A 23,713-nucleotide genomic window follows, 5' to 3' on the forward strand; every position below is an offset into this window, starting at 1 on the left:
TGACGGCAATGGGCCAATGACAAGAAAAGTTTGGAATTTTTTTTCTTTTCAATTTCTGTACTAAGGCTGTAGTACTCTTACTGAATCGGCAAGATTGGAATTACCTGGCCCTCGTTCTCATGAGAACTGACTTCTTGGCGGTTGCATCAAACGCCTTCGCGATGCCAACCAAGTTCACAACAATATGCATATCCATCTTCTTGGTCGGCTAGTAGCTGAGACACTGTTCTTACTTGTTCTGATCATTTGAAGATAGGTTGAAGTTTCATTGGTGACGGGGTTAAGGCGGGGTGGGCTGAGATGGCCGAGCCGGTACCATCATTCAATTGCAGCGACCTGCAACGTCTGGCCGCCACCCTTCATAGTCTGTTCTAGCCCGTGGAATTTGATACACCATCTTTGTGCCTCATGATACTACTCTCTTAAGTGTATACACCATCCAGCACATTGTGTGTACCTGCTGAGCCGTGACATGGATCACACGAGCAGTGATGTTCGCTGCGACTACTGTTGCTGTACAGCAATAACCATGCGGCAAAGCTACTTACGGGTTAAAGTCCCAAAAACACATTCGACAGAAAAAAAAAGTGCTCAAGTGATAGCCAAAAAGAGAAGAAAGCAAAAAAAAAATGTACAACACCCGGTGTTCGCTGGTCGTCACCGACCCAACTACTAATCTGGCGCTCAAGTGGTTATCGATCGGAGATCAAACGGGATCCAGATTTTTCACTCGGCTATGGTCGTACATGCTGGGAAGTGAGCATTTTTACCTTATATCCTGTACAATCGATGTAGGTGTGGTCTTGACGGGATATCTTCGAGATAAGAATCAGACTCACCGTTTATCCTGAGCGCGCCTGGGGGAGGTTTGGGATTGGTGCTGACTAACTAACTCGCTGGCTGGTTCCGTGTGGAACCTCGCTGCCCCTATTCTGCGTGCGACGCCTTCCTCGAGTATCAAGATCGGGGCAGCATGGATCTCCTTCGTGTTTTGCTGTCCGTGTGGACTTCTGCACGATCCTTCGTGCTCGCCATTTGGCGTAGGCTGAAATATAGAAGGAAAATAGTCGACGTGGAATGCAGCGGCGACGAATTTCCACCAGCACCCAAGGCCCTCAAGGAAGCAGCCAACGCTTTTATACAAGCTCTGCAGCCAGAAGCCATAGAAGCTCTCGCGTCACATCATAATGACGGCAAGCCTTGCAAAATATTTTATCGCTTATTTGGCAGCTTCAATGTATGCTATTTTGTGCAATTCGAAGACGGTGTCCCATGGACCATCCGCATCCCTATTATGCCCCGCCTCTTTCAGCCTTGGGACAAGGTACAGAGCGAAGTCGCGACGCTGAAGTAGGTGCCCTCACCCAACCCCCAGGACAACACGCTTACACGCTCAGCTACATCCGCTCGCAAACATCAATTCCAGTGCCAAAAGTCTACGCGTTCGGCAATGACGCGATTCTGACCGCCGATAAAACACAAAGCCAGATATTTCTTATATCTGAGTTTATTGATGGCGTACCACTTATGCCTGATCGCTTACTAAACGCTGATGCCGCAACACGAACCGCCTTTTACCGGCAGCTATTCGACTACCTAGCACAACTCCGATGCCTAGAGTTCGAAAAGCCAGGCTCGTTGACACTTGCCGTGACTCCAACAGCGTCGGTTAGCAACGTGCGATCGTTCGCAACAAATAGCCTTCGACTCCAACTGCCTTCATTTACTTCGGCGAAGGACTACATACTCTCGCAATACAAAGTGTTACAACACCAGGTCTATAGCCCAGTCCAAGACTATTCAGAGTCGAATATTCGGTACGAGCTATTCGCCCTCCACACATTCAAGCAGTCCTTTGATGAGTTTGCGCGGCATTCAGAGGCCTTTGTCGACGAACCCTTTGTCCTCAATCATCCCGACTTACACCTGTGCAATATCCTGGTTGATAGCGACATGACCATCGTAGGCATTATCGATTGGGAATTCGCGCACGCTGTGCCGCTGCGACTTTTCACACCTCCGCTGTGGGCCATTTACCAACAACCCGGGCTTGAGCAGCTGAGTCACTGGTTCTGTACTGAATTGGACGCAGCTGCAAGTGAAGAAGCTCGATTCGCGCAACTTTTCCGGGAGTGGTATGGCAGGGCAGTGCTTAACGAGGCTTTCTATTTGGCACGAGTGATCCGCCATCCTACTGAACTAACTGGCGCTTTTGAAAGACTTTGGGCGCGAAAGGAACAAGGAAATGATATGGAGAAGGCTGAGTCTGAATTCTTTTTCAGTCACCCCGAGGTAGCTTCGGAGGCGACACGGCTCGCGGCGCAAAATGCCCGCTGGACGCGATACCTTCACGAATCTGGTATGCAGGAGTATGCCGAATAAAATAATATCCCTTTCCGTCCCGTTTTAAGCGGACCTCGGAGAAACCCCAGCTGCGGTCAGTAAAATCTCAATCCCCATCTCAAAAAACTAATGGCTCCAGAAATGGAGGAGTCGGATTCACTTCTAGAGTAAGCTAGAGTTGTCTGGTTACTACGGCTCGAAATATGGAGGAGCAGGATACCGAGATACGGACCTAAAACTTCCATATTCATTGCTGTTTTGACCGACTCGAAGATCTAGACGGGATCCAGATTTTTCACTCGGCTATGGTCGTACATGCTGGTGAGTGAGCATTTTTACCTTGTATCCTGTACAGTCGATGAATGCGTGGTCTTCGTCCCTATACCATACTGCAACGCCAAGGTGGTACATCTCAGGCCTTCTCTATGGATAGATGGTAAAAGAGGGATCTTGCTTTCATTTTTGTTCCATCGTTGATACATGCGCAGCGCCTGCATGAGTCTGCAGCGTATTTCCGCTATACGCATCTGGGCTGTGATGGCGATTGATGCCGAAATTACATCCCTTTTATGGCATCTTCATGAGTGAATACAACGCTGGGTATGATCTGTAGACACTGGGACCGAAAAATAGGCTTTGCAAAGCGACAAAATGGTTATTGCTCGGTGTTGCGAGGAGCTTGTTTGTATTGATAAGAAAGCGTTATGCAATTAGCTTCATTCTATTCATTCCTGACGAAACATGGCTCAGTCGCTGTAAATCCAAAAGAGGACTGAGCACTGTGCCAAAATCTAGACTTCTAAATAAGCTATGTACAGTCTAATCCAACTCCGTTTTGTGATGCTATTGTGTAAAGGCAGCTTTGCACTATAGTTCGAGCTGGCCGTCGACACTTTGTCTAACGAATCTCTGTTTGTGGGATTTGTGCAGAACCGAGGTGTCCAGAACCTCGCCCGTGGCTGACCGAATGAAATCCACGCGCAAGTTGTGCGCGTCTTGAAAACGCAGACTCGCATACGAAAAATCGTCGTTGTACGCAAAGGCGTTGAAGTGAGGAATCTTTGCAAACGGGTCCAGGCCGTGGATATTGCCTGTCCCGCCAGAAACGATGTACATGGGCGCCTCGGGGTCGTCGAGCCCGGCGGGATCAGCAACGCCGTCGTAGACTGGCAGGTAGCGCTGCGAGTTGTGGACGTGGCCAAAGACGCCAACGTCGACGCCGTACTGGTAGAAGAGCTTCTCAAAGGCCGCCTTGCATGCGACGCAGCCCGGGCCGCTGGCCGCATACCAGGGGCGGTGGCCGGCAACGACGAGCCAAGGGGTGACGCTGCGGTCCACAGAGGCGAGGTCGGCTTCCAGGAACTCGAGCTGCTGGTTGGGAGCGCCAAAGGGGCCGCTGTCCAGCCCCTCGGGGCCGCCGATTCCGTCTGGCGCATTCTCAAAGTCCGTCTCGGTGTCGATCATGACGACATGTGCCATGCCGTAATCGAAGGAGAACCAGAACGGCGGGTTGGCGAGTTTCTGGGCCTTGTTGGCATTGATTCTGGCTTGATGATCATCCGACTTGGACTCGAAAGCGGTAGGCATGTTACGACCAAACCGGACCCTAAAGTCTGTAAAGTTTTTCTGCCCTTCGGGGCAGAAATGGCTCTTGTGATCGCTCAGTCCACAAGCAGCTTCGTGGTTGCCTGGGCTGACCATGTAGGGTTTGCGTTGCGAGATTGGGGCTAGCTGGAGGTAGAATCTCTCAAGAATGGCCGCAAAGGCATTCTCACCGTCGTCTTTGTTGGCTGGGTTTTCAGCCCATGTGTCCGCGTACCCGAGGTCGCCAGGGTGGAGGATGAGCTCGTAGTCGTCAATGGTGGTGCCAAGTCGGCCAATGGTCGTGTGGTTCATTGATATGGGAATGTCAGGAATAGTGTCGCGCTTAGTGGGATTCTTGCTGAGAGTGAACCCGTCCTGACCATACGCCCCGAGATCGATGATGGCATTCATGCTAAACGGCGTCGCATCACCCGCGGCGCGCGGGCTGAGGAAATGCTCGACGGGGGACTCGCCGCCCATTATCTGATAATAGTATTTAGTCGCCGGCTTCAAGTTGCGCACGACTACAGTATGGAACCAAGTGCGCGAGCTCGGGTACGTAACCGAGTCAGTGTCTGCGCAGACCTTGTTGCTCAGCTTCGTCGCCGCCGTCCCCCACTCGACGCATGCTCGGTCCAACGACTGATGAGTGTTCCAGCTAATGGCCATGCCTGGTTCATTCATGCTCAAGATTAGTTGCGCAAAATCCCAATCGACACACAGCCATGGAGGGGTGCTTAATATGGCTCCAACTTACTGTCGGGACCATCTATAGCAATGCGCTGCTGGACCGGCGTCGCCAAGTTGGCCGGCCTGGGAGGATAAGTCGCAGCCGCGGAGGCGCTGGCCGCGAGGGCCATGCCGACCACGAGACTTTGAACCGCGGTCATTATTACAGGGTCTGGGAGTCGACGAAAAAGAGGAGCAATCAGAGCCTCTTTCAAGGTGTAAGAGAATGAAATCCTTTGACGTGATTCGGGTTTGTCTCGCGGCCAGAAGAATCTGCCCTGATCACCGGCTGTTTCAGTGGCGAGTCGCCTTTTCTCTACGTAGAAAAAAAGGCTTGGGATAGTCCCTCCACTGCATTGTGGCATACATTGTGCTGAGGTTCTGTGGAACTAAAACTAGAAACCCGGGAACACGCACAATTGCAATTGTAGCTCCTCAAGAGATGAGCCAATAGTGTTGAGACGTTTACGGGTAGCAGTGGTCGAATGGGCTCCCTCCCGCTTGTTCCCGCCTTTTGGATACCCACGTTTCCACTTCAGTCTCTTGATTGGTGACGGTGAGTTTTTTTTATCAGTTTCACTAACTTGAATCTGGGTGGGTATTCACTTAGATGTGAGGAGAAGCCGTTCATTCTAAAGAGACTCACCAGCTTGTAAAGCTGCCGCATATAAGCAGTAACGCAGTCCAGCACTGTGTGGGCGGCCGATACACTTGGTAGGGCGTCATTGCCCCCATGTTTTGACACACGGGCAATATGCATAGATCTGTCATCTCATTTGGCAGAGAAGATTGCATGCATCGGATCTTAGATTTGTGACTGAGAAGTTGGAACTACCTAGTTATACTTGCCCCACGTTGACCATTTTCTCCGGTCTGCTCCAGCTGCATGCGTTATTTTGATCTTGATGTATTTTTTTCGACATCAAGATCGCAAATTTAGTATGGTGATTCTCTCACCCAACTTTGCTTTACTTTATCGGGCTTATTCTTCAGTGTATAATTTGCTCCTCGTCAGCAGTGTGACTACCTGTGGCCTTGCCAAAGATACAGTCAAGACAGTGTGTGGGCACATGCAGTTGACCAGCAAGAGGTACTTACCTCTACCAACCCATGCTAATTCAATCAAGAGCTCGTCACACTGCTGATTTATTAGACAATTCAATCAGACAGTCCACTGTAAGCCCACTAAGAGTCCACTGAAGCCGCTCTCAGGGTTAGGGTTGTCCATGTGTCAGCAAACGCAGTGACCTATTAATTTCCTCTCTGGGCTAAGTGCCAAGTAAGTACTTATTACTGAGCAAGTACTTATGTACGGAGTTCTTGTTATATTACTCTCATCAACTACTTGTGTTCATTGGGTACTTTCATACTTCACTGTCTATGAGTACAGAGAAACCCCTCAACCAAAAGAATCAATCTATACTTTTGCCATATGTAGGCATTAATACCTTCTGCCACCGTACGGAGTAGACATGCGGGATGTTGCGTCACAAGATCGGCCAAAACGCCAGGGTTGTCTCGCTGGTACGTACCTTCCTTACCTTGAGAGCTAATAAACTGAGTGGTCACGGGCAACCAGGCTGATTCATCAACGGCTCGACTGTCATCAACAGCCATTTCATCGTCGCATTTAGCCCGCATATATTTCATACATGGCTCTTGATATTTGATACCATCCGTGATGCACCAAATTATCTTGCTGGGTGCGGCCCTGGCGCTCACTGCCCGCGCGTCGCAGCCTGGAGCTCTGGATCCGATCGCGGCACCCCTACGAGACCTCAACTGGGGTCAGCTCAACTTTCTCCATACGACAGATACACATGGCTGGCTCGGCGGCCATCTTTTAGAGTACGTGCCATGTCCTTGAAACCTAACCCACATCTCGTATCGTCGGTCCATGTGCTGATCTGCGATCCTCTCCCACAGAGCACAATATTCGGCCGACTGGGGCGACTACATCTCATTTTCGAAGCACCTTCGCAAACACGCCGACGATAAGGGCGTCGATCTTCTTCTCATCGACACCGGCGACCGCATCGAAGGTAATGGCCTGTATGATGCTTCTTCGCCCAAAGGTCTCTTCCAGTACGACATCTACCGCGAGCAAAATGTCGACCTTCTCTGTATCGGCAACCACGAGCTTTACCAGGCTTCCTCGGCCGAACGTGAGTTGAATACGACGGTACCGAATTTCAAAGATAGATACATTGCATCCAATCTCGACGTTGTCGATCCTCAAACCGGTCAGCAGGTGCCGCTAGCCCAGCGCTACAAAAAGTTCACGACCAGGAATCAAGGTATCGACATTGTCGCGTTCGGTTTCCTCTTCGACTTCACCGGCAACGCCAACAACTCGTTTGTGCAGAAAGCAGAAGACACTATCAGAGAGAAGTGGTTCCAGGATGCCATCAAAGAAAAGACAGACGTCTTTCTGGTTATCGGGCATGTCGGTCTACGAATGCCCGAATTCAAGACGATATTCACAGCCATCCGAAAAGAAAACTGGGACACTCCGATTCTCTTCTTTGGTGGCCATGCCCACGTCCGCGATGCTCGACAATTTGATTCAAAATCTATTGCCATGGCGTCAGGTCGCTACTTTGAGACTATTGGGTGGATGTCTGCCGATGGTGTCAAGACCAAGGAGGCTCAAGCCAAGGATAGCACGGACGCTATGATTTCGGGTCCCAAGTTCACGCGTAGATATATGGACACAAACCTATACGGCATGTATTATCACAGTGGGACTAACGCCTCCAGCTTCGACACCCAGCAGGGCAAGCGTGTAACAAACATGATCTCTAGGGCTCGCAAAGCTCTGGACCTTGATCATCAATTCGGATGCGCGCCAAAGACGCTGTGGATGTCTCGCGCCAAATACCCGAGCGAGAATAGCATCTTCTCGTGGCTGCAGAATGAAGTGCTTCCTGATGTTGTTCAGCATCCCAAACGGCATGACAAGGCCCGCTTAGCCATACTGAACACGGGTGGTATCCGCTTCGACATCTTCAAAGGTCCATTCACCAGGGATAGCACATACATTGTGAGCCCATTTGTTAGCGGCTTCAACTACATCCCCGACGTCCCTTACAGCATCGCCAAGAATATCATTACTCTGCTTAATGGCGCGGAAAAAATCTTTGCCGAGGCTGGCCGGGACACAAAGTTTCTTACCATTCCTGAGCAGATGTTTACGGCTGAGCAGGAAGCAAAGTCGGATATGGTAGATATCCCTAGCCAGGCCGCGGCAGCACACGACGAAGAGCCCGATTCAGACTACGAACGCCTTGAGCTTCGCAGCACCCGCAATGGCGATGATGACGTGGTCATTCCCTTGACCGAAGGCTACACAACCGTCGACGACATTGGCAACGATGGTGACGACACGGTCCACAAGGCCGTAGAATTCCACGCAGTTCCCAACTGCATCCAGTCAAAAATTGGGTTTCCCGAGAATGGCAGCGACCCCGAGACCGTAGATCTGGTTTTCCTCGACTTTGTGCAGCCGTGGGTTGTCATTGCTCTCAAATTCTCTGGTGGCACACAGGGCGCCGAGGACGTTCAAAAGTACATGGATGGTACTTTCACATATCATCTTTCGGAATGGATCAAGAAGAACTGGAAGGGCGATTGCTAGACTTGCATATCCGTTTCCATCTCAAAGGTAGCATAAACACCCCATGTTAGGTTATTCAGACAGAGCTAGCTCTTGGTTTCTAGTTGACAGCATACTTGACTTTGAGCGAGCTAACTATTTCACATTGATTTCACACTCGTTTGCATCTTGCAGAAATGAACATGATAATGTCCCTTGATACATATGCATTACATTGAAAATTGTTTTCCTATGGCATGAACTTGAGTCTAATGGTTTCTACACACCATGCCGCCTATGACCTTCTCCAATCATCCATTTTATTAGGCGTCAGACATAACTTCTTGCTTTAAATAAACGCCTCCCATCTACGGTTAATTTGATTGCGACGGACCTGCAAAGACCAATTAGTATTCCGGCACAAAGATAAGACGAGAGTGCTACATACCATCGGAGCCACAAACAGGACACCACCAGTGAGCGCCAACACGGTGGAGACCAGGGTGAGCTTGTTGAAACCCTTGCCCAAGATATCGAAGAGGCCGCTAGGCACGACGCGCGTACCGTACACATCGATGCCATATGCGACGAGCAAGCTCGTGCTCTCTACCACGGCGGGGGAAGCGGCGAAGCCGTCAACCCCGAGAATGTCCCAATTATGAGAGAGAATGTTGCGCGAGTCTATCTCGATGGCGGGCATGTATCGGGGTAGGCCCTCGGCCTCGATTTCGTTGGCCGTGGGATCGCGGCCGACGGGGCGGCGCGGGTCGAGCAGAATGCGGGGCAGGGCCACGACGGAGTATGATTCGGGGAGATAGGCGACAATGTTGCGGTTGGAGATACCCTGCCGCGTCTGGGTCACGGCGAGCTTGGTGAGCGGCTGGGAGACGATCCAACTCTGTGAGGCGACAAAGGGCAGCGAGACACCAAGAGGGCTCTCGACGGGGGCGAGGGAGGAGAAGTGGGCGCTGTCGCCAAGCGGGCCGCGATCATTCGGCGTCTCCGACTCATAAAGGTCAGAAACGACAATCTGGTAGCCCTGAATGGAGCGGCCCGAGTCATCGTCAAGCTTCAACTGCCCAAAGAAGGAGCAGGCGAACCAGTTCTCAGACATGGTGCAGGAGACGGATTTGCCGGCATCGACGCCGTCGTGACGCTCGGCGGCAAGCACCTGGCCGGAAATGGTGTCAATGAGCTTGATGGACAAGACAGACGTCTTGTCATTGATGAAAGCGACGACTGCAGTGTTGGGATTCAGATATTTGTACTGAACCTGTCTGTCGCCCAGAACGCGACCGATGGATGCAATGGGATCGTGCGCAGGTAGAGTAGCCACGTCCACAATTCGCTGGCCATTGACAGCCTTAAGCTCCCAGATTTCCTCCTTCTTGACCTTCTTTCCATCTGCAACAATCTTGATCCCCTTGATGGATTCGCCGTCGCCACGGATGAGGAAAGTCTGGTCAGCAAGTTGGCCTCCAAGGGTCTCGTCGACAGGGTTGCCGTCAGGTCCGAGCGCAAGGAGCCAAGCAGACGCCTCGCCGTCGACTACAGCGGTGCTGACAATGACTGGAGTGGTAGAATCGGCCGGCCTGGCTTCATCAATATGGCCATCGGTAGCCCGTATGAGAACAGACTCGCCACGAGATCCACGCATGGCGACTACACCAGTATCGTCGATTACGGCAAATCCCTTGACTGAGAGGGACTCACCAGCGGCCTGAGGTAGAACATCCTTTGTCCAAAGCACAGCGCCTTTGTTGCCCGTGTCCAGACCGTAAAAGCGGCCACGACGGGTGGCCAGTACGACAATCTTGTTGAAGCCGAACACGTCCGCATACAGACTGCCGGCTCCAGAGACAGGCTCATCTCCCGCGATGCTTGCAAGGATATTGCCGGGAATGGATGCCAGGTATCCCGGAAGATGTTGGAGATCGTCAATGTGGCGTAGTACACGGTTGATATAAGCGCTGACGGGGTTGGTATCGGCCTCTCCAGCAAGAACTCTGGCGAGGTTCTCCTGCTCCGGAATCTCAGCCCAAACTGCAGCCACGCCCCCGCTAAGTCCTTCATGGCGAACCCAGTCATTTTGACCGTTACGAATTTGAATCCAGTCGTGTTCTTTGGTAAGGACAGCGGTACGCACGGCATACTCGTTGCCAGACTTGTGGATGACTTCGGACACAGAATGGATGGGCTTCACGCCGCCGTCAAGCTGAATCTTCCATCGTGCGATGCCTTCGTGTGAGTCAGAAGGGAGAACCTGTATTTCGTCATCGGTGATTCTGGTGAAATACACGTTGGCCCCTTCGCAGCTTGTAGAGAAGGAACCGCGACCTTGCAGTTGGGGCAGCTCGTGCGTCTTCTTGATCTGCGCATTCTTGATATCGACACTGAACACTTCGGCTCGGTTTCCAGACTTGGATGCCGTATGTACCAAAAAGCGGGCTTGGGATTCCTTAAGATAAGGTGCCTGAATATCCACAAACTCCACGTCGGACGCCAGCGCAATATCATGCTTTGTTTTGGTGCCGAGGATCTGAATGCTCAGTTTGTCGTTGCTTTTCCAAGCAATTATTGGCGCAGCGGAGTTGCCGCCGACAAACATGACGTCTTCGGCCGCCGTAACATCACCCTTGCCGCCAACAGTCCATTGATCCACGCGTTTGCCAGTACCAGGATCAACCGACGTGGTCTTTACGCTGTAGGATGAGGGGGATCCATGAAGACTGACAATATATATGCTCGCAATATCGGTTGAAACTTGGAGGGGGACGTCTTTTGTCGCTTCGCGAAACTCCCACATCACAGTACCCAGGCCACCGTGGAGACGGCGCAAGACTGTTGTGCCATCTTCATCAAAGAGCACAACCACATCCTTGCGCGACGTATCCGTCACTTCAATGACCTCAACATCCCTCGCCTCTCCTTTGAATTCCGCCTCCCAGACGTTGCGGCCAGTCAGGCCGTTCCACGCCTGGACGCGGGGACCTTGGGCGGTAGTTACCCACTCCTCGTCCGCCGGGGCTCGAAGGTGGCCAGCGCTGCTGGAGGAGTCGTCGGATATTTTATGGCGCCATACAGTCTCGCCGCTGGCCGGGTTGATGGCGCCAATGACGCCTAGATCGCTCAGGGTATAGAGAAGGCTGGCTTTGCTGTCGAGCTTGGGCCGGTGGTAGAAGGTCGCATCGCGCTGCGGGATGCCCACTAGGGAGTGGTGGAAATCAATGTGGCCGACTTCATCTTTGAAGATAGCTGCCGCTAGTGCCGAGAGGCTTATTAGCAGCGCTGATTGGAATTGACGCCGCATACTCGGCAAGGTCGGATGGGGATTATGCGACGTCTTCTTGCTAGACGTGCCTAGAGGCAAGAGCTCATCGAGCTGCGAATTAGCCAGCTTGAGAAAGCTTAGTCATCGCAGACGCTACCAACAACGAGGATGCAGTTAAATAAGTAAGTAGTCCACGTAGTTTGCAACAAATTTTCGGTCCTGAATTTAATTATATATCATTCCTCTATTAATTTCCGGTTTTCATTCAGTCACACCATTTTGGCTGTGTTTTCAATTTTGCGGGCGGACTGCAGTTCAGTAGTCCTGCCAGCCCAGACCGCGTAGCTAAAGTACTGAAGGACTACTCAGTCGGCCAGGGCCGTCTGTTAGAGGACTATTGAGACCAAAATACTGGTAGTGGAACGTCTGCTTCTTCGATTCTCTTTTCACAGAGCCTGCTACTTTGGAACTGAAGAATACCGAAATAGATCTTTGTCGCCTGGTGACATAGTCGGTCGCTACGCAGTGCGTGCTTTGAAGCAGGCTATGGTCTTACTATTTTGCTTCCTCCATTCCCAAGAGCCACATTTTATCCTTACTGTATGTTTTGTGCATATGGTCACCGTGATATTGCATCGTGTGCGTGTGGTCATGTGGTGCAGTTTATCTACATTACATGGCACAGCCAACTGTGGCGTTAAGGCGTGCAAGGCTTCGTCGTTGGCGCTAGTTACTGCTGCACTATCTACGGAGTATAAATCGTTTTTCTACTTCACATAGTCATGACAAAGAAGATATTCCTGCGACGTAGCTGAGGGTGTAGCACCTTCCGACTGGCAAGGCTGCCTGCGCTAATTGTATAGGCTCAGTACGTCATAGGAGGGCGCTACAGATGTTAACTGCACAAAGAAGATACGATTCGGGGAATCTCCCCATGGCTGCCTAGCTTCCGGGCGCTGTATCGCATACGTTCAGGGCGGTAACGGCGGCCTCGTGGGCGGTCGCGCGGCCGCTCATGCGACCCGGCCGAGAGACTCCAGCTTGAGTCAGTTGACCAGACTCCAAGCGGCTGGTGGCCTCCTGACTGCGGATAACTTCACCCTGAGATTTGGTTATATAGTTTTTGGTTGGTAAATTCTATTTTCCCTTCATCAAACCCCGACGCAATTTGTTCCGGAGCCTTGCGCTCGTACCCTTTCCCGGAGTGTTGTAGTGCACCACCGGCTGGCAGCCTATATGCAGCCTACTTGGGGACTATTTCCAGTTCGATCCAACATCTTACACAGCCCCGTACATCCCCTGGTCTCGGTCATGACGAAGCGATGTGAACAAGTCGTATGACCAATAATGATGCGAGTGGCCCTTGCATGCGCCATCCCAACCTTTGCCATGCGCCTCAGCCGGCCCGCCTGGTCTTTGCAAACAGTTCCTGTGGTGGCAAAATATGTAAAAACTTGCCCCTGGTGCGCCGCCGATGCAAATTACGTCTAGCAAATGCAGTCCATATGCAAGAAATCCGGTTGCATATGTCAGATCTTATTGCTGATTAGCTACGTGGCTGCTGAACGAAAGCCTCTACCTGTGCTTATAGTTTGTTGCTTTCAACAAGCCGTTCCTGCATAGCATTCTATAGTGCAGATACCATTCGCAATGGGGTATTCTTGATGCAAGTATGTTCCATTACTTCTCTCTCTTTTACCGATTCTCTCTTTGCCCATTACATTTATGCGCCGCCCAGCCATCATCTGGCCGTCCGTAGTGGCGGGCCGCGATGGCCGCGGCCGTAATGGCCCATTAGGCAATCTCGAGGGCTTTTTTTCAATTTCTCGAAAGGGAGTGTCATATAAATAGATGTTCATTCTTCCAAACTATTCGAAGGATTGATTCTTTTTCTTTTGCTACCGTTGCAATTCTATCCAACTGTGAACTTGCTACTTCACGCTTTCTACTTCATCACCTTGACTCTCGAACAGCTCGAGTTTTTGACGTGGTCACCTGCCCATCATCCATCTTTATCAGTCACCTATGCAGCCCTGTGAGGCTTGCTCTGCCCTCGATCTGCTGCCTTGACCAGCCCACACGTTGTCTTTGCACCTGGCCTCGTGAAGGTGTTGACGGCCCCGTCAGCAGCCTTGGTGTACGCAGTCAGACTACCCTCTTGCAATAGACAAGGTAGTCGCATGCTCGAATTCAGCAAGCCTCAGCTTCAGACAACCAAGATACATTAAGTACTTAGTCCTTCCGTTTGCCTCCTCCGAAGTCATGAGTTACTTCTACTCCTACAAGTCTTCAAACGCTCAACAGGACGACGATTACCGCCACTCCACCAAAATTCGCGTTGAAACACCTGGTTTGAGCTTCTCGAGCTCATACAATATTCTGCCTCCAAGGCCACTCGAGCCACGCTACTCTCGTTACATTCAAGACGACGAGCACTACTACAAATACCAAGACAGCTATTGCTACGGCGGCGCCGGTCCTTCGTATCCGGCGTACTCATCAAACTGGGAGCGCAGCAGAGCAGCCTGGCTCCGGCCGTACAGCCAAAGAATAAGGATCCGAAGCGGCATATGTCGAGACGAATCACTATCGAGACATCCGCATCGGGGCAGCGATATGTATCGATACAGCGGTCGCGATCCGCCATCTGTCCGCCCACCCACCACCAACACCACCACCACCACCCACCGAACCACCCACCGCACTACCATCACCATCACGACTATGTAAGAGTGCTCAGAGAAACATGGAACCGTATGGTGGAGAGAGAAACAGCATTGGATAAAGCAAACAAGGGGCTTCTCTGCGAAACCAACAACCTAAAGAAGGCCTTGGAAACTGCTCGGGCCGAGGCCCACCGCTTGAGCAGTGTCGTCATACCCCAACTCGAGTGCCAGATTGCCAACTTGAGTGGCGAGAATCAGGCTCTGAGGCGTGAGCTACAGAACACGACTGGAAGCTGTGGGCGGCATCATGCAGAGATCGAGGCCTTGCGAATACGCATCTGCCACCAGGACAAGGAAATCAAGGACCTAAAGTGCGACAAATCGAACTTGGAGCGACGAGCGGAGGAGCTGTTGCGGCAAATAAATCAGCACAGATGCGGTGGTTGTGGAGGCGGTTGTGTCAGAAGAATAGAAGAGCTGGTGCGTGATGTGGCGCACTGGAAAGACAAGTTCTTTGACATGCAAGATCGACGGAATGCTCTGTCCGATTTGGCAGATGCACAAGAAAGAAAGATTCGCACATATGAAGACATTCTGCGACGGAACGGATTTATTTGCCCGTAATGTTTCATGTTATTACCCGTTTTCTTTGAATTGCCTTGGCGCTTTGCTTTGTGCTACTTGCTAGAGTGGAGAGTGAAATAATCAAAGAGATCGCGACATATGAGTATCATTGGAGATTCATTAGTGTAGATTAGACGATAATTATAGCATGTATTTATACTATATGAACCAATCTGCGATGGCGATGTGCAAGGGGTTTATATAAACCACGTTCGTTGTGATTCTGAGTTGGCATCTGCAACCAGAAGGCAGTTTGTGACACGAGATTGCTTCGTATTATGCGCAGCACATGCAGTGTAAGCCACCCGAACATCCTGCCGAATATTTATGAAATGGTACAACTGTTGTATCAAGGCAGGCTTTGTGTAATATTGCGCGCGCACCGCGAATACCTAGTGTTTTCCGACGGCAGTCAGGTCCTACTCGCATCTGGGAGCCAGTCCATGAGGGTGTTGTGGAAAGTACGTTGTCTGTCCATTTACTTTGATAAAATATTCCTCGCCTACTTTTTGCGACTGAATGAAAGTAGTAATGATGCCATGGTCTTGTCTTGTACCCTTCGCTCTGACGAGAGACGTTGAGCAATGCTGTGACTGTAGGTCTTGCCACACCGCAGACTGACGTGGACAATGCGCAGACACGAGTCTCAGTGCTGAGATAGATCAGGCTGATCTGTGTCAAGCTACTGGCAGGTATCACAACGAACAGCTTTATTAGACTACTTGGCCCCAAGTTATCGTTCCCATCAGTCTCCACGCGTCAATTACTTGCTGGCACCTCCGAAAAGAAAATGGAACCACCATGTATAACTTTGGACAAATTGCACAAGTACTTCCAAGCTCATAGAATACCTTGAATTTACACTAATTCTTTTTTTTTTCGGTTCTTTGTTCTTGCCCGTGGCCGCCCGCTCCGGGTCCACCGTCCCGTTGAAGGCAACCTTCCCGCGTCTTGGCCCGCGACCTCGAGGGCCAATAATCTTCACTGTGTTTGCTTTTCCACGGCATACCACATGGAGCCCGAGGCGCCTCACGAGATTGCCTGTGTCACAGGAGACCATTCAGGCATGTCGTCCGTGCGGGGCAAACAGGCGACGGACGGCCTGACCTGGATTTTCGAAGCCTACAGGCGCCTTTGCCCAGAGTTGGGGGACTTCTGATCGCTACGCGTTGCACATCTGACGATGGTGTCGGTGCCATGAGAAGGCGGTGTAAAATAAGGCATGAGCGTTGTTATGACTGAAATGTCCAGAATTTATCTCGAGGCACACTCTTGTTTGTTTTCTAGGTTCGAGTACAACTCAACGCCAATGCTGCCCGCGAGGCAAAACGTACTCGAGCAAGGTAGCGCACAAAAGAGCTCCTTGCCGGCTTATGAGTAGGACGAGTCCCGACAACTTCTCTTGTAAAAGCACTACTTTGTATCACAAAGGGGGCCAATCCACTGTGTGTGCTTCAAGCTAGTCGGGGACACTCGACGAGGCAGCGCTTGCAACGAGGTTGGTTGCACAGGCACATTGAGATTTGTACAAAACAGGCGCCACCTACGAGGCCAACTGGCAAGGTTAAATGACCAAGATAATCCGAATCATTTCTTTCAATCATTTCAGTAGCAAAAATATTGTTCCATTTTATTCATCCTCCACTGTCTCGTTAATTTACCCCCTCCAGTCCTGTATGTATCATCACCTATTGATTAGTTCGAATGTCTGCTTACTCTCTTTCCAGACGCCAACAACCGAATCCACAATGTCGAGTGACGTCGAGAGCAGCGTCCCCAATATGAGGAATAGACTGAAAAGCTTTGGCATCATGAAACCCGAGTGGAAAACGTTGACGGATCATGCGGACAGGATAATTCAACGCCTAGAGAAGGAACGAGACGCTGCGAAAGAGAAGGCGGAAAACGAACGCAAAAAGAGCGCCCGGCTGGAGGCAAGATGCCAAGAAGCAGAGGCCGATGCCAGGTCTCTCGAGGATGAGCTGCAGCGTCGGGGTTTCAGGCACCAAACCAGAGGAAGTTACGGGAGCGGCGAGGACCTGAGGGGCAGCAGATCGAGAAGCAATAGCCATGAGAGAAGTCCGGGCGGCATGCGAGGCACAGGCCGAAGAGGCAGCGACCCCAACCGACACGTACACTTTGCCGACCAGGCACCGCCGGGCTCGAATCGAGGCGAGCGCCGGCGCGAGAGCACAGGGCCGGATCAGGGGCGCGGGGGTCGGCAGCCAAGCCCCTACCATCTTTCCTCGGACCGGAGTCCCAGGGGCCGGCAGTCGAGTCCCTACCATCTATCCTCAGATAGGGGCCACGGGGACCGGCAATCGAGTCCCTACCATCATCCCCCAGATCGGGGACGCGGGGACCGGCAACCGAGTCCCTACCACCTATCCTCGGATCAACTCCGTGACCGCAGCAGCAGCGACCCCGAGCTACTTGCGCGGAAGAAACGCGAGTACCGCGCCGAGCACGACAGGCTAGCCCAACGATTCGACCCTCATTCTCGGGGGCCCTCCAATGTCCACTACCCGGAGACCGTCCTGCCCGGCGTCCCACCCGGCGTCCAAACCGGCATGCCGGTTTTTTCCATGCCGCATCCGCCTCCGCCTCCGATGCCGCCAGGTCCTCCCTTGCATCCATACCGCCAATGCCGTATGACGTCCCGTTTGACATCCCAGGCCCCATGAACCCTGTTTACATGCACCCCGGAGAGATTCCGCGGAGAACAGACGCGTTACAGAGGGAGGTTGAGGATTTTATCATGCGCGGGGGCCACGAACCACCCTTTCCTCCTTTCAGGTGAGGAGTGGTGCTGCACCCGGCCCGGAGGGAAAAAGGTCCGGGATAAAGTCGCTATAGTAATCTTAATTCAGCATATTCAGTCAACAATGACTCACAGAAAGGGCAGCTTTTTTCATCCAGCTCTCGACTGGTCATGCGTCTCCCGGTCCTGCTTGTTGGCACGACTTGTTCTTATGCGTGTTGTTGCATGACGCACCGGAGGGGACTTCTCACTCTGCCAGTGGCCTGCATCCTGTCGCAGTCTAGCCTGCTTTCGACGAGGTGCAGATGCACATTCGGGACGTTGACCCGAACTGCCATGTACCCCACCTGGCCGTAATTCGGAGCTCCGACGGAATGAGGAGGAACTTGCAATACAGTATCCTGTGGCGTTCGTATTTGATGAGATCGCTTCGAGCGAATATTAGTACTTTCTCCGCAGCTGACGTTCAGATTGGCGCTGTGCATAGCAGCCCAATAGCTCGAGGCTCGCAGGCGTTGCTTCTGCGACATTGCATTCCGGCGCTGACAGGCCGTATTTCGGACTGCCAGACCGTGCGACGCCAAAAACAACAGCCGCCAGTCGACGCCACGTTAAAAGGAACGGCAAGACCCGTCGTTTTCGTCGCGTCACCAACTTCTTCCCATCAACCAGCAAGGCAGACATGAAGCTCTACGACGCCCTCTCCGACGACCTCGCCAGCTGGGTCCGCCAGCAGCCCGTCTTCTTCACGGGCTCGGCCTCCACCCACGGCCCGCACATCAATGTCTCGCCCAAGGGCCTCACGGACGCGCACTTTGCCGTGCTCTCGCCCACCCGCTGCGCGTACATTGACCGCATGGGGTCCGGCTGCGAGACCATCTCCCACAGCTACGAGAACGGCCGCCTGTGCCTCATGTTCATGAGCTTCGGCCCCACCCCGCGCATCCTCCGCCTCTTCTGCCGGTCCTCCGTCGTTGAATGGGACAGTCCCCAGTTTCAGGACCTTGTGCGTTCCGTCAGTCAGGGTTCCGGAGGCCGCCGCTTTGACGGCGCACGCGCCGTCATCGTCTGCGATATCTGGCAGGTCCAGACGAGCTGCGGCTACGGTGTGCCACGCGTCAAGAAGGGTATATACGCAGCGGATGAAGACGACGCTGATAGCGACATCGGCACTAAGCCGAGCGTGCAGAAAGCCGGCGACGCAACTGTCGACATGGAAAAGCTGCTCCGCGAGGGCCATGACCAGAGCCAGAAGCTCACAGAGCTGTGCGTCTTCGAGGAGCGCCCCCATCTCGACTACTGGTCTGGAGTCATGGTCAGCAAGAACACTGCGCTGAAATATCAAGCTGAGCACAATTCGCGCAGCATGGATGGGCTTCCCGGTATGAAGACAGCCCGTCGTGACAATGGTGAACTGCTTTGGCTGGGCGATGCTGCTGCCTATCTGCGGCGCACCTCATCGGAGAAGGTGTCTGTGGCTATTGGTTTCTTGCTCGGGGTATTCTTTTGCTTTATACTCGGTGCGGTGAACCTGGTGCCACGCTCCTCTTAAATAGTTGCTGCATAGTAGTGGTTTAAAACAAAAAGATTGTAATGATAATGTTATCTAGTTTTGTGTTCTCTAGCGTTTGCTAATATCAATACTGCCCTTTACGGCTTCCCCTGTGCAGCCCTGCGTACGACCATGCACTCTTGCTCGCAGAAGCTTCGAACGCTGTTTCTAGGGCTGAGATGTTTCACTTTTCTGATTGAGCGGTAAGTTTGTTTCCGATGGTGCTCTTCTCAGTGTGAGAAAACGTGCTGCCTTTCTGAACGCCGCAACACTCTTTTCTCGACACGGGCTGCCATGTCGAACGGCAGTGACGCAAAGATGCATTTCAAGTGGCGCATGAAAACCGTGTACGACAAGGTACGATTTCGTCGCGATCAAACTTGTACCTGGTACGAGCCTTACGGTAAGTAGCCGTTTTGCAGGCTTTCAGGACACGGAACGAGATAAAACAAGTCTGTTTCGGTTAAGTTGGTCCTTGACTCATCCCGACGTTGCCGATGACGCATTCTTCTGTGTAGTGTTGGCGCCTGATGCGTTAGCCGCTTGTGCACTGGAGGCACCTCCGCCATTGTTCCCCTTGCCCCCGCGACCCCGGCGGCCGCGTCTCGTCTCTGTCCCTTTCCTGTCCTCTTTTTCGCCGTCTTTCGCCTTGTCCTTGTCTGCTGCGGCAGAAGCTGTTGCAGTGCTCCCGACGGGACCGGAGTTCCCCGCTGCTGGCTTCTTGTCTTTTCGTTCTAGAATCTGAACTGACCCCTGTGCAACGGCCAGAGGACTTGCAGTTACGGCTTTGACAAGTCCACCGTGATCAGAGAAATCAACATATGCGAATCCTTTGCGCTTGTCCATCTCGATAGCGGCGATTGTTCCAAAGGGCTCCAGGGCTTGCCTCAGCGCGGTTTCAGTGACTCCTTGGGAGTGAACAGCATGCTTTACAAATGCTCTCGTAGCACCTGCTGTGACTGCCTGCGGCTTCTTTTGAGCTTGTCCCGCCCTGCTGTTAGACGCTGTGGGTTTTGGATTCCTCTCCACAGCCGTTTTCATCGTTGCGTTCTGCTGGCCAGTTGATGCGGCCGGGGGACTAGCTGAGCTGGTTGGCGCATTTGCTTGACCTTCTGGCTTTTTCTTCAGAATCACTGGTGGATTGGTTGTTGCTGGTTGTGATGAGGCTTCTGTACTTGTAGAGCCCTTTACTCCATTCCTAGCGTCTCGGCCTCTTCTGCTCGGCTGAGGTTTTCCAGTCGTGCCAGTAGTTCTACCTTTCCCTTCGTGGGTCGTCGAAGATTCGGCTGGTTGAGCAGCATCTTGCGCTTCTTCGACCTGAGTTGCCTCTTTGGCTTTGGCCTCAGCCTTAGCCGCGTCTTGTCGCGCTCGACGATGGGCAGACCCGGGGCTTAGACCCAGGTCGCGCTGGAGAATTCGAGCGGCCGTGGCAATTCCAGCGCGCCTGCTCTTAGGAGCATCTTGAGAAATAGCAGCATTGATTGCTTTAGCAGCATTCTTTGCGGCATCTGCAGCTTGCTCGGTCGCAGCTTTCTTTGTCAAGATCTTAACTGTCGTCTTTGAGCCCTTCTCTGCTTTTTCGGATTTCTCAGCCCTCGATTCTCGACCCTTCTTTTTAGAGGGCTCGTCCTCTTTGGTACCCTTGTTCTTTGCTTCGCCGCGCTTCTTGCCGGAACTCGAGTCTTTCAATTTGTTGGCCTTTTTCTCCTTCAAGTACTCAACCAAGGGCGTGGTTGTGACTCTGGCTTCACCCTTGGTAAGGTCGTCCGCATCATCCACATCAGCAGTATCGCGTAGCGGCACTGGGTTGGCGAGCCCCTCAAGAAAGGCCATGAATTCGGGGTCTTGGTCTATCGTTCCTTGGCGGGTATCAGTGCGCTTCTTGTTGCTAGGCACCTTCTTGTAAGCCGACAGCTCCAAGGACGGTGGCCCAACTAGTACTGTGCTGGTAAAGGTGTTCTTGGCATCCTCCCACGGCGCAGCTCTAACAGTCTCGCTCAAGGCTAGCATATCGTCTTTTTTAATAAGATGAATGTAAGCTCTTGCAGGCCGTGATGGCTTAGAAGGGCTTGAAACAAATCAGCGTCTGTTGAATAAGAGGAAGACAGCAACATACTCGGTAGAGATCTTGCCAGCAATGAAGGAAAACCAATCGACTTTGCCTTTTCCAAGGGACCACGTCTCGCCCAAAATAGCCACACATTCAGCCTCGGTCATTCCTGGAGGCAGTCGGCGAAGGATGAGTTTCCCACCATCATTCTGTTGCCGTTGGCGTGGTGGTCTAGGTGCCTCAGTTTCTCGACCCTAGCACGTTTTAGTTAAATTTGGACATTTAAGATGCTGACGAAGCTGTCTTACCTTTGAGCTATCATTCTTTCTCTCTCCTTGGCCACGGCGCTTCTTCGGTCTGGAATTACCGCCTTCCCGACCACCCTTGCCCTACACCATGTTAGACCTCAGACTGAGTCGAGCTTGAGATGAGAGAGCATCATACTTTGCCTGGCTCATTCCCTTGGCCGGTACTGTTAGCCGCACCGTTCGCTCTACGGGCCAATACTTGGGGTGCTCTCGCAGACATGGCGCATTTCGGATGAAATGGTCAACAAAACAACCAGGACGTCGTTGTTGCACGCGGCGAATCGTGAGTCTCTGGCCGACGCTCCACTAATAAGTGATAAGTCAAGCGGCGGCACGCCTGACTCTAACCGTACTATGCAACTAAAGGGTTCAGTGGCCAGCACGGTCACGTGTGTTCATAGACAGACAGTGCGAAACGATGCGGTTACCGCATACAGATTTATGATATAAAAAGAAATAATTATAGCTTTTTTAGATTGTATTATAGAATTGTAGTGATTGTTTCTCACCTGCTGTTTATGGTGCTTCCTGTCATGGAGGCTACTGCATCGCGCGCAAATCGAGTAGCCCAGTCTGTACTTGCATGTCCTGGAATGGAGGCTGCGCTAAGATAGGCCCGCCTGCGCAACACGCAGCACCCACCCACAATCAAGGCGAGGTCATCCCTTTGCTGTTGCAATATCGCTACCAACTCCTGGCATTACCTACGAGGGGCGCCGGAGCTTCAGTCATGTCTTCAACCGTACCCCGACCGGGCCCAGCGAATTTAGGTCCCAATGCCGGACTCGATGAGTGGCTCGAGGAGGCCAAACAGTGCCACTATCTGCCCGAGCGGGCCATGAAGGAGCTTTGCGAAAAGGTCAAGGAGATATTGATGGAAGGTAAGACTTATGCAGTGGCAGTGCAGATTTTCTGTGCAGGAACATGGATGCGATAATGCTCTAAATCGCGTCCGCTAACGCGCTGCCCGTTATCCGCGGCTTCAGAGTCCAACATTCAGCCCGTCTGTACCCCGGTAACCGTTTGTGGCGATATCCACGGCCAGTTTTACGACCTACTGGAGCTATTCCGTGTCGCCGGCGGCATGCCAGGGGAAAATAACGCCCAAGCACCGAAAACGTCAACTGCTGTTATCACATCCCAAGATATCGAACCTCCGGAGATCACGAATCCGAAGCTACTGAAAAAGCTCAAGTCTCCCAACGACGAGGCCACTGACAACGATGAAGGCGACGATTCCGAACCAGTGACAGAGACCGCAGCTGGTTCTGCGGATATTGACAGCACCGGACCTTCTTCACAGAACGCGCAGACTCGATTCATCTTTCTCGGCGACTTCGTCGACCGAGGTTACTTCAGTCTGGAAACATTTACACTATTAATGTGTCTCAAGGCCAAGTCAGTGGCGTCATCATACGATTCTTCTCTCGGTGACCACTTCGAGCTAACCGTTTCATGATGCAGATATCCCGAGCGCATAGTCCTTGTCCGCGGTAATCACGAGTCTCGCCAGATTACTCAGGTATACGGTTTCTACGAAGAATGTCAACAAAAATACGGAAACGCTTCAGTGTGGAAGGCTTGCTGCCATGTATTTGATTTCCTCGTTCTCGCTGCCATCGTCGATGGGGAGGTACTCTGTGTCCATGGTGGCCTCAGTCCTGAAATCAGAACGATAGACCAAATTCGCGTCGTTGCGCGTGCGCAAGAGATTCCTCATGAAGGCGCATTCTGCGACTTGGTGTGGTCCGATCCCGAGGATGTCGAAACATGGGCGATCAGCCCACGAGGTGCCGGGTGGCTTTTTGGTGACAAAGTAGCAACAGAATTTAATCATGTCAACGGACTGAAGCTGATTGCACGGGCTCATCAGCTGGTAAATGAAGGATATAAGGTATGCTAAAGAGGACTCCCTTTTCGAAACGCCATTTGCTAATGTCCGTCACAGTACCACTTCGAAGAGAAGTCTGTAGTAACAGTCTGGTCCGCGCCAAACTACTGCTACCGGTGCGGAAATGTTGCTTCCATCATGACCGTTGACAAAGATCTGGATCCAAAGTTCAGCATCTTTTCGGCTGTGCCTGATGAACTGAGACACGTACCCGCTGGGCGGCGTGGTCCAAGCGACTATTTCCTGTAATGAGTACCACGCAACATAGAGGATTGACGCGCTAAAGGTTATACATGTAAACTAGTATATGATTGAGATATCCATGATCTTGGAATGAAA

General features: G+C 52.1%; 9 protein-coding genes across 9 annotated transcripts; 6 read left to right on the forward strand and 3 right to left on the reverse strand.

Annotated features, from left to right (window-relative positions):
* Positions 1–973: 973 nt before the first annotated feature.
* Positions 974–2,382, forward strand: V2A60_006245 (phosphotransferase family protein; the record flags this gene model as incomplete). The annotated part of the gene is made up of 2 exons (XM_083257542.1): positions 974–1,350; positions 1,398–2,382. The coding sequence occupies 2 exons, from the start codon at positions 974–976 to the stop codon at positions 2,380–2,382; spliced, it is 1,362 nt and encodes a 453-aa protein (XP_083113668.1).
* An 828-nt stretch (positions 2,383–3,210) lies between these two features.
* V2A60_006246 (purple acid phosphatase family protein) lies at positions 3,211–4,787 on the reverse strand (the record flags this gene model as incomplete). The annotated part of the gene is made up of 2 exons (XM_083257543.1): positions 3,211–4,598; positions 4,685–4,787. The coding sequence occupies 2 exons, from the start codon at positions 4,785–4,787 to the stop codon at positions 3,211–3,213; spliced, it is 1,491 nt and encodes a 496-aa protein (XP_083113669.1).
* Positions 4,788–6,337: 1,550 nt separating this feature from the next.
* V2A60_006247 (Metallo-dependent phosphatase-like protein) lies at positions 6,338–8,293 on the forward strand (the record flags this gene model as incomplete). Its single annotated transcript, XM_083257544.1, has 2 exons — positions 6,338–6,504; positions 6,583–8,293. 2 exons carry the CDS (start codon positions 6,338–6,340, stop codon positions 8,291–8,293), a joined length of 1,878 nt encoding a protein of 625 aa, XP_083113670.1.
* Positions 8,294–8,600: 307 nt separating this feature from the next.
* Positions 8,601–12,539, reverse strand: V2A60_006248 (ER membrane protein complex subunit 1; the record flags this gene model as incomplete). Its single annotated transcript, XM_083257545.1, has 4 exons — positions 8,601–8,645; positions 8,700–11,512; positions 11,564–11,633; positions 12,492–12,539. 4 exons carry the CDS (start codon positions 12,537–12,539, stop codon positions 8,601–8,603), a joined length of 2,976 nt encoding a protein of 991 aa, XP_083113671.1.
* A 1,245-nt stretch (positions 12,540–13,784) lies between these two features.
* Positions 13,785–14,252, forward strand: V2A60_006249 (uncharacterized protein; the record flags this gene model as incomplete). The annotated part of the gene is made up of 1 exon (XM_083257546.1): positions 13,785–14,252. The coding sequence occupies one exon, from the start codon at positions 13,785–13,787 to the stop codon at positions 14,250–14,252; it is 468 nt and encodes a 155-aa protein (XP_083113672.1).
* A 2,308-nt stretch (positions 14,253–16,560) lies between these two features.
* V2A60_006250 (uncharacterized protein) lies at positions 16,561–17,496 on the forward strand (the record flags this gene model as incomplete). The annotated part of the gene is made up of 1 exon (XM_083257547.1): positions 16,561–17,496. The coding sequence occupies one exon, from the start codon at positions 16,561–16,563 to the stop codon at positions 17,494–17,496; it is 936 nt and encodes a 311-aa protein (XP_083113673.1).
* Positions 17,497–18,255: 759 nt separating this feature from the next.
* Positions 18,256–19,125, forward strand: V2A60_006251 (uncharacterized protein; the record flags this gene model as incomplete). The annotated part of the gene is made up of 1 exon (XM_083257548.1): positions 18,256–19,125. The coding sequence occupies one exon, from the start codon at positions 18,256–18,258 to the stop codon at positions 19,123–19,125; it is 870 nt and encodes a 289-aa protein (XP_083113674.1).
* Positions 19,126–19,605: 480 nt separating this feature from the next.
* On the reverse strand, positions 19,606–21,135 carry V2A60_006252 (Smg-4/UPF3 family-domain-containing protein; the record flags this gene model as incomplete). Its single annotated transcript, XM_083257549.1, has 1 exon — positions 19,606–21,135. One exon carries the CDS (start codon positions 21,133–21,135, stop codon positions 19,606–19,608), a length of 1,530 nt encoding a protein of 509 aa, XP_083113675.1.
* Positions 21,136–22,213: 1,078 nt separating this feature from the next.
* On the forward strand, positions 22,214–23,623 carry V2A60_006253 (type 2A-related serine/threonine-protein phosphatase SIT4; the record flags this gene model as incomplete). Its single annotated transcript, XM_083257550.1, has 4 exons — positions 22,214–22,364; positions 22,470–22,881; positions 22,948–23,377; positions 23,432–23,623. The coding sequence occupies 4 exons, from the start codon at positions 22,214–22,216 to the stop codon at positions 23,621–23,623; spliced, it is 1,185 nt and encodes a 394-aa protein (XP_083113676.1).
* Between the last annotated feature and the right edge of the window lie 90 nt (positions 23,624–23,713).

Source organism: Cordyceps javanica, chromosome 4, assembly GCF_051103115.1.
Source record: "Cordyceps javanica chromosome 4, complete sequence".
Taxonomy (NCBI): Eukaryota; Fungi; Ascomycota; class Sordariomycetes; order Hypocreales; family Cordycipitaceae; genus Cordyceps; species Cordyceps javanica.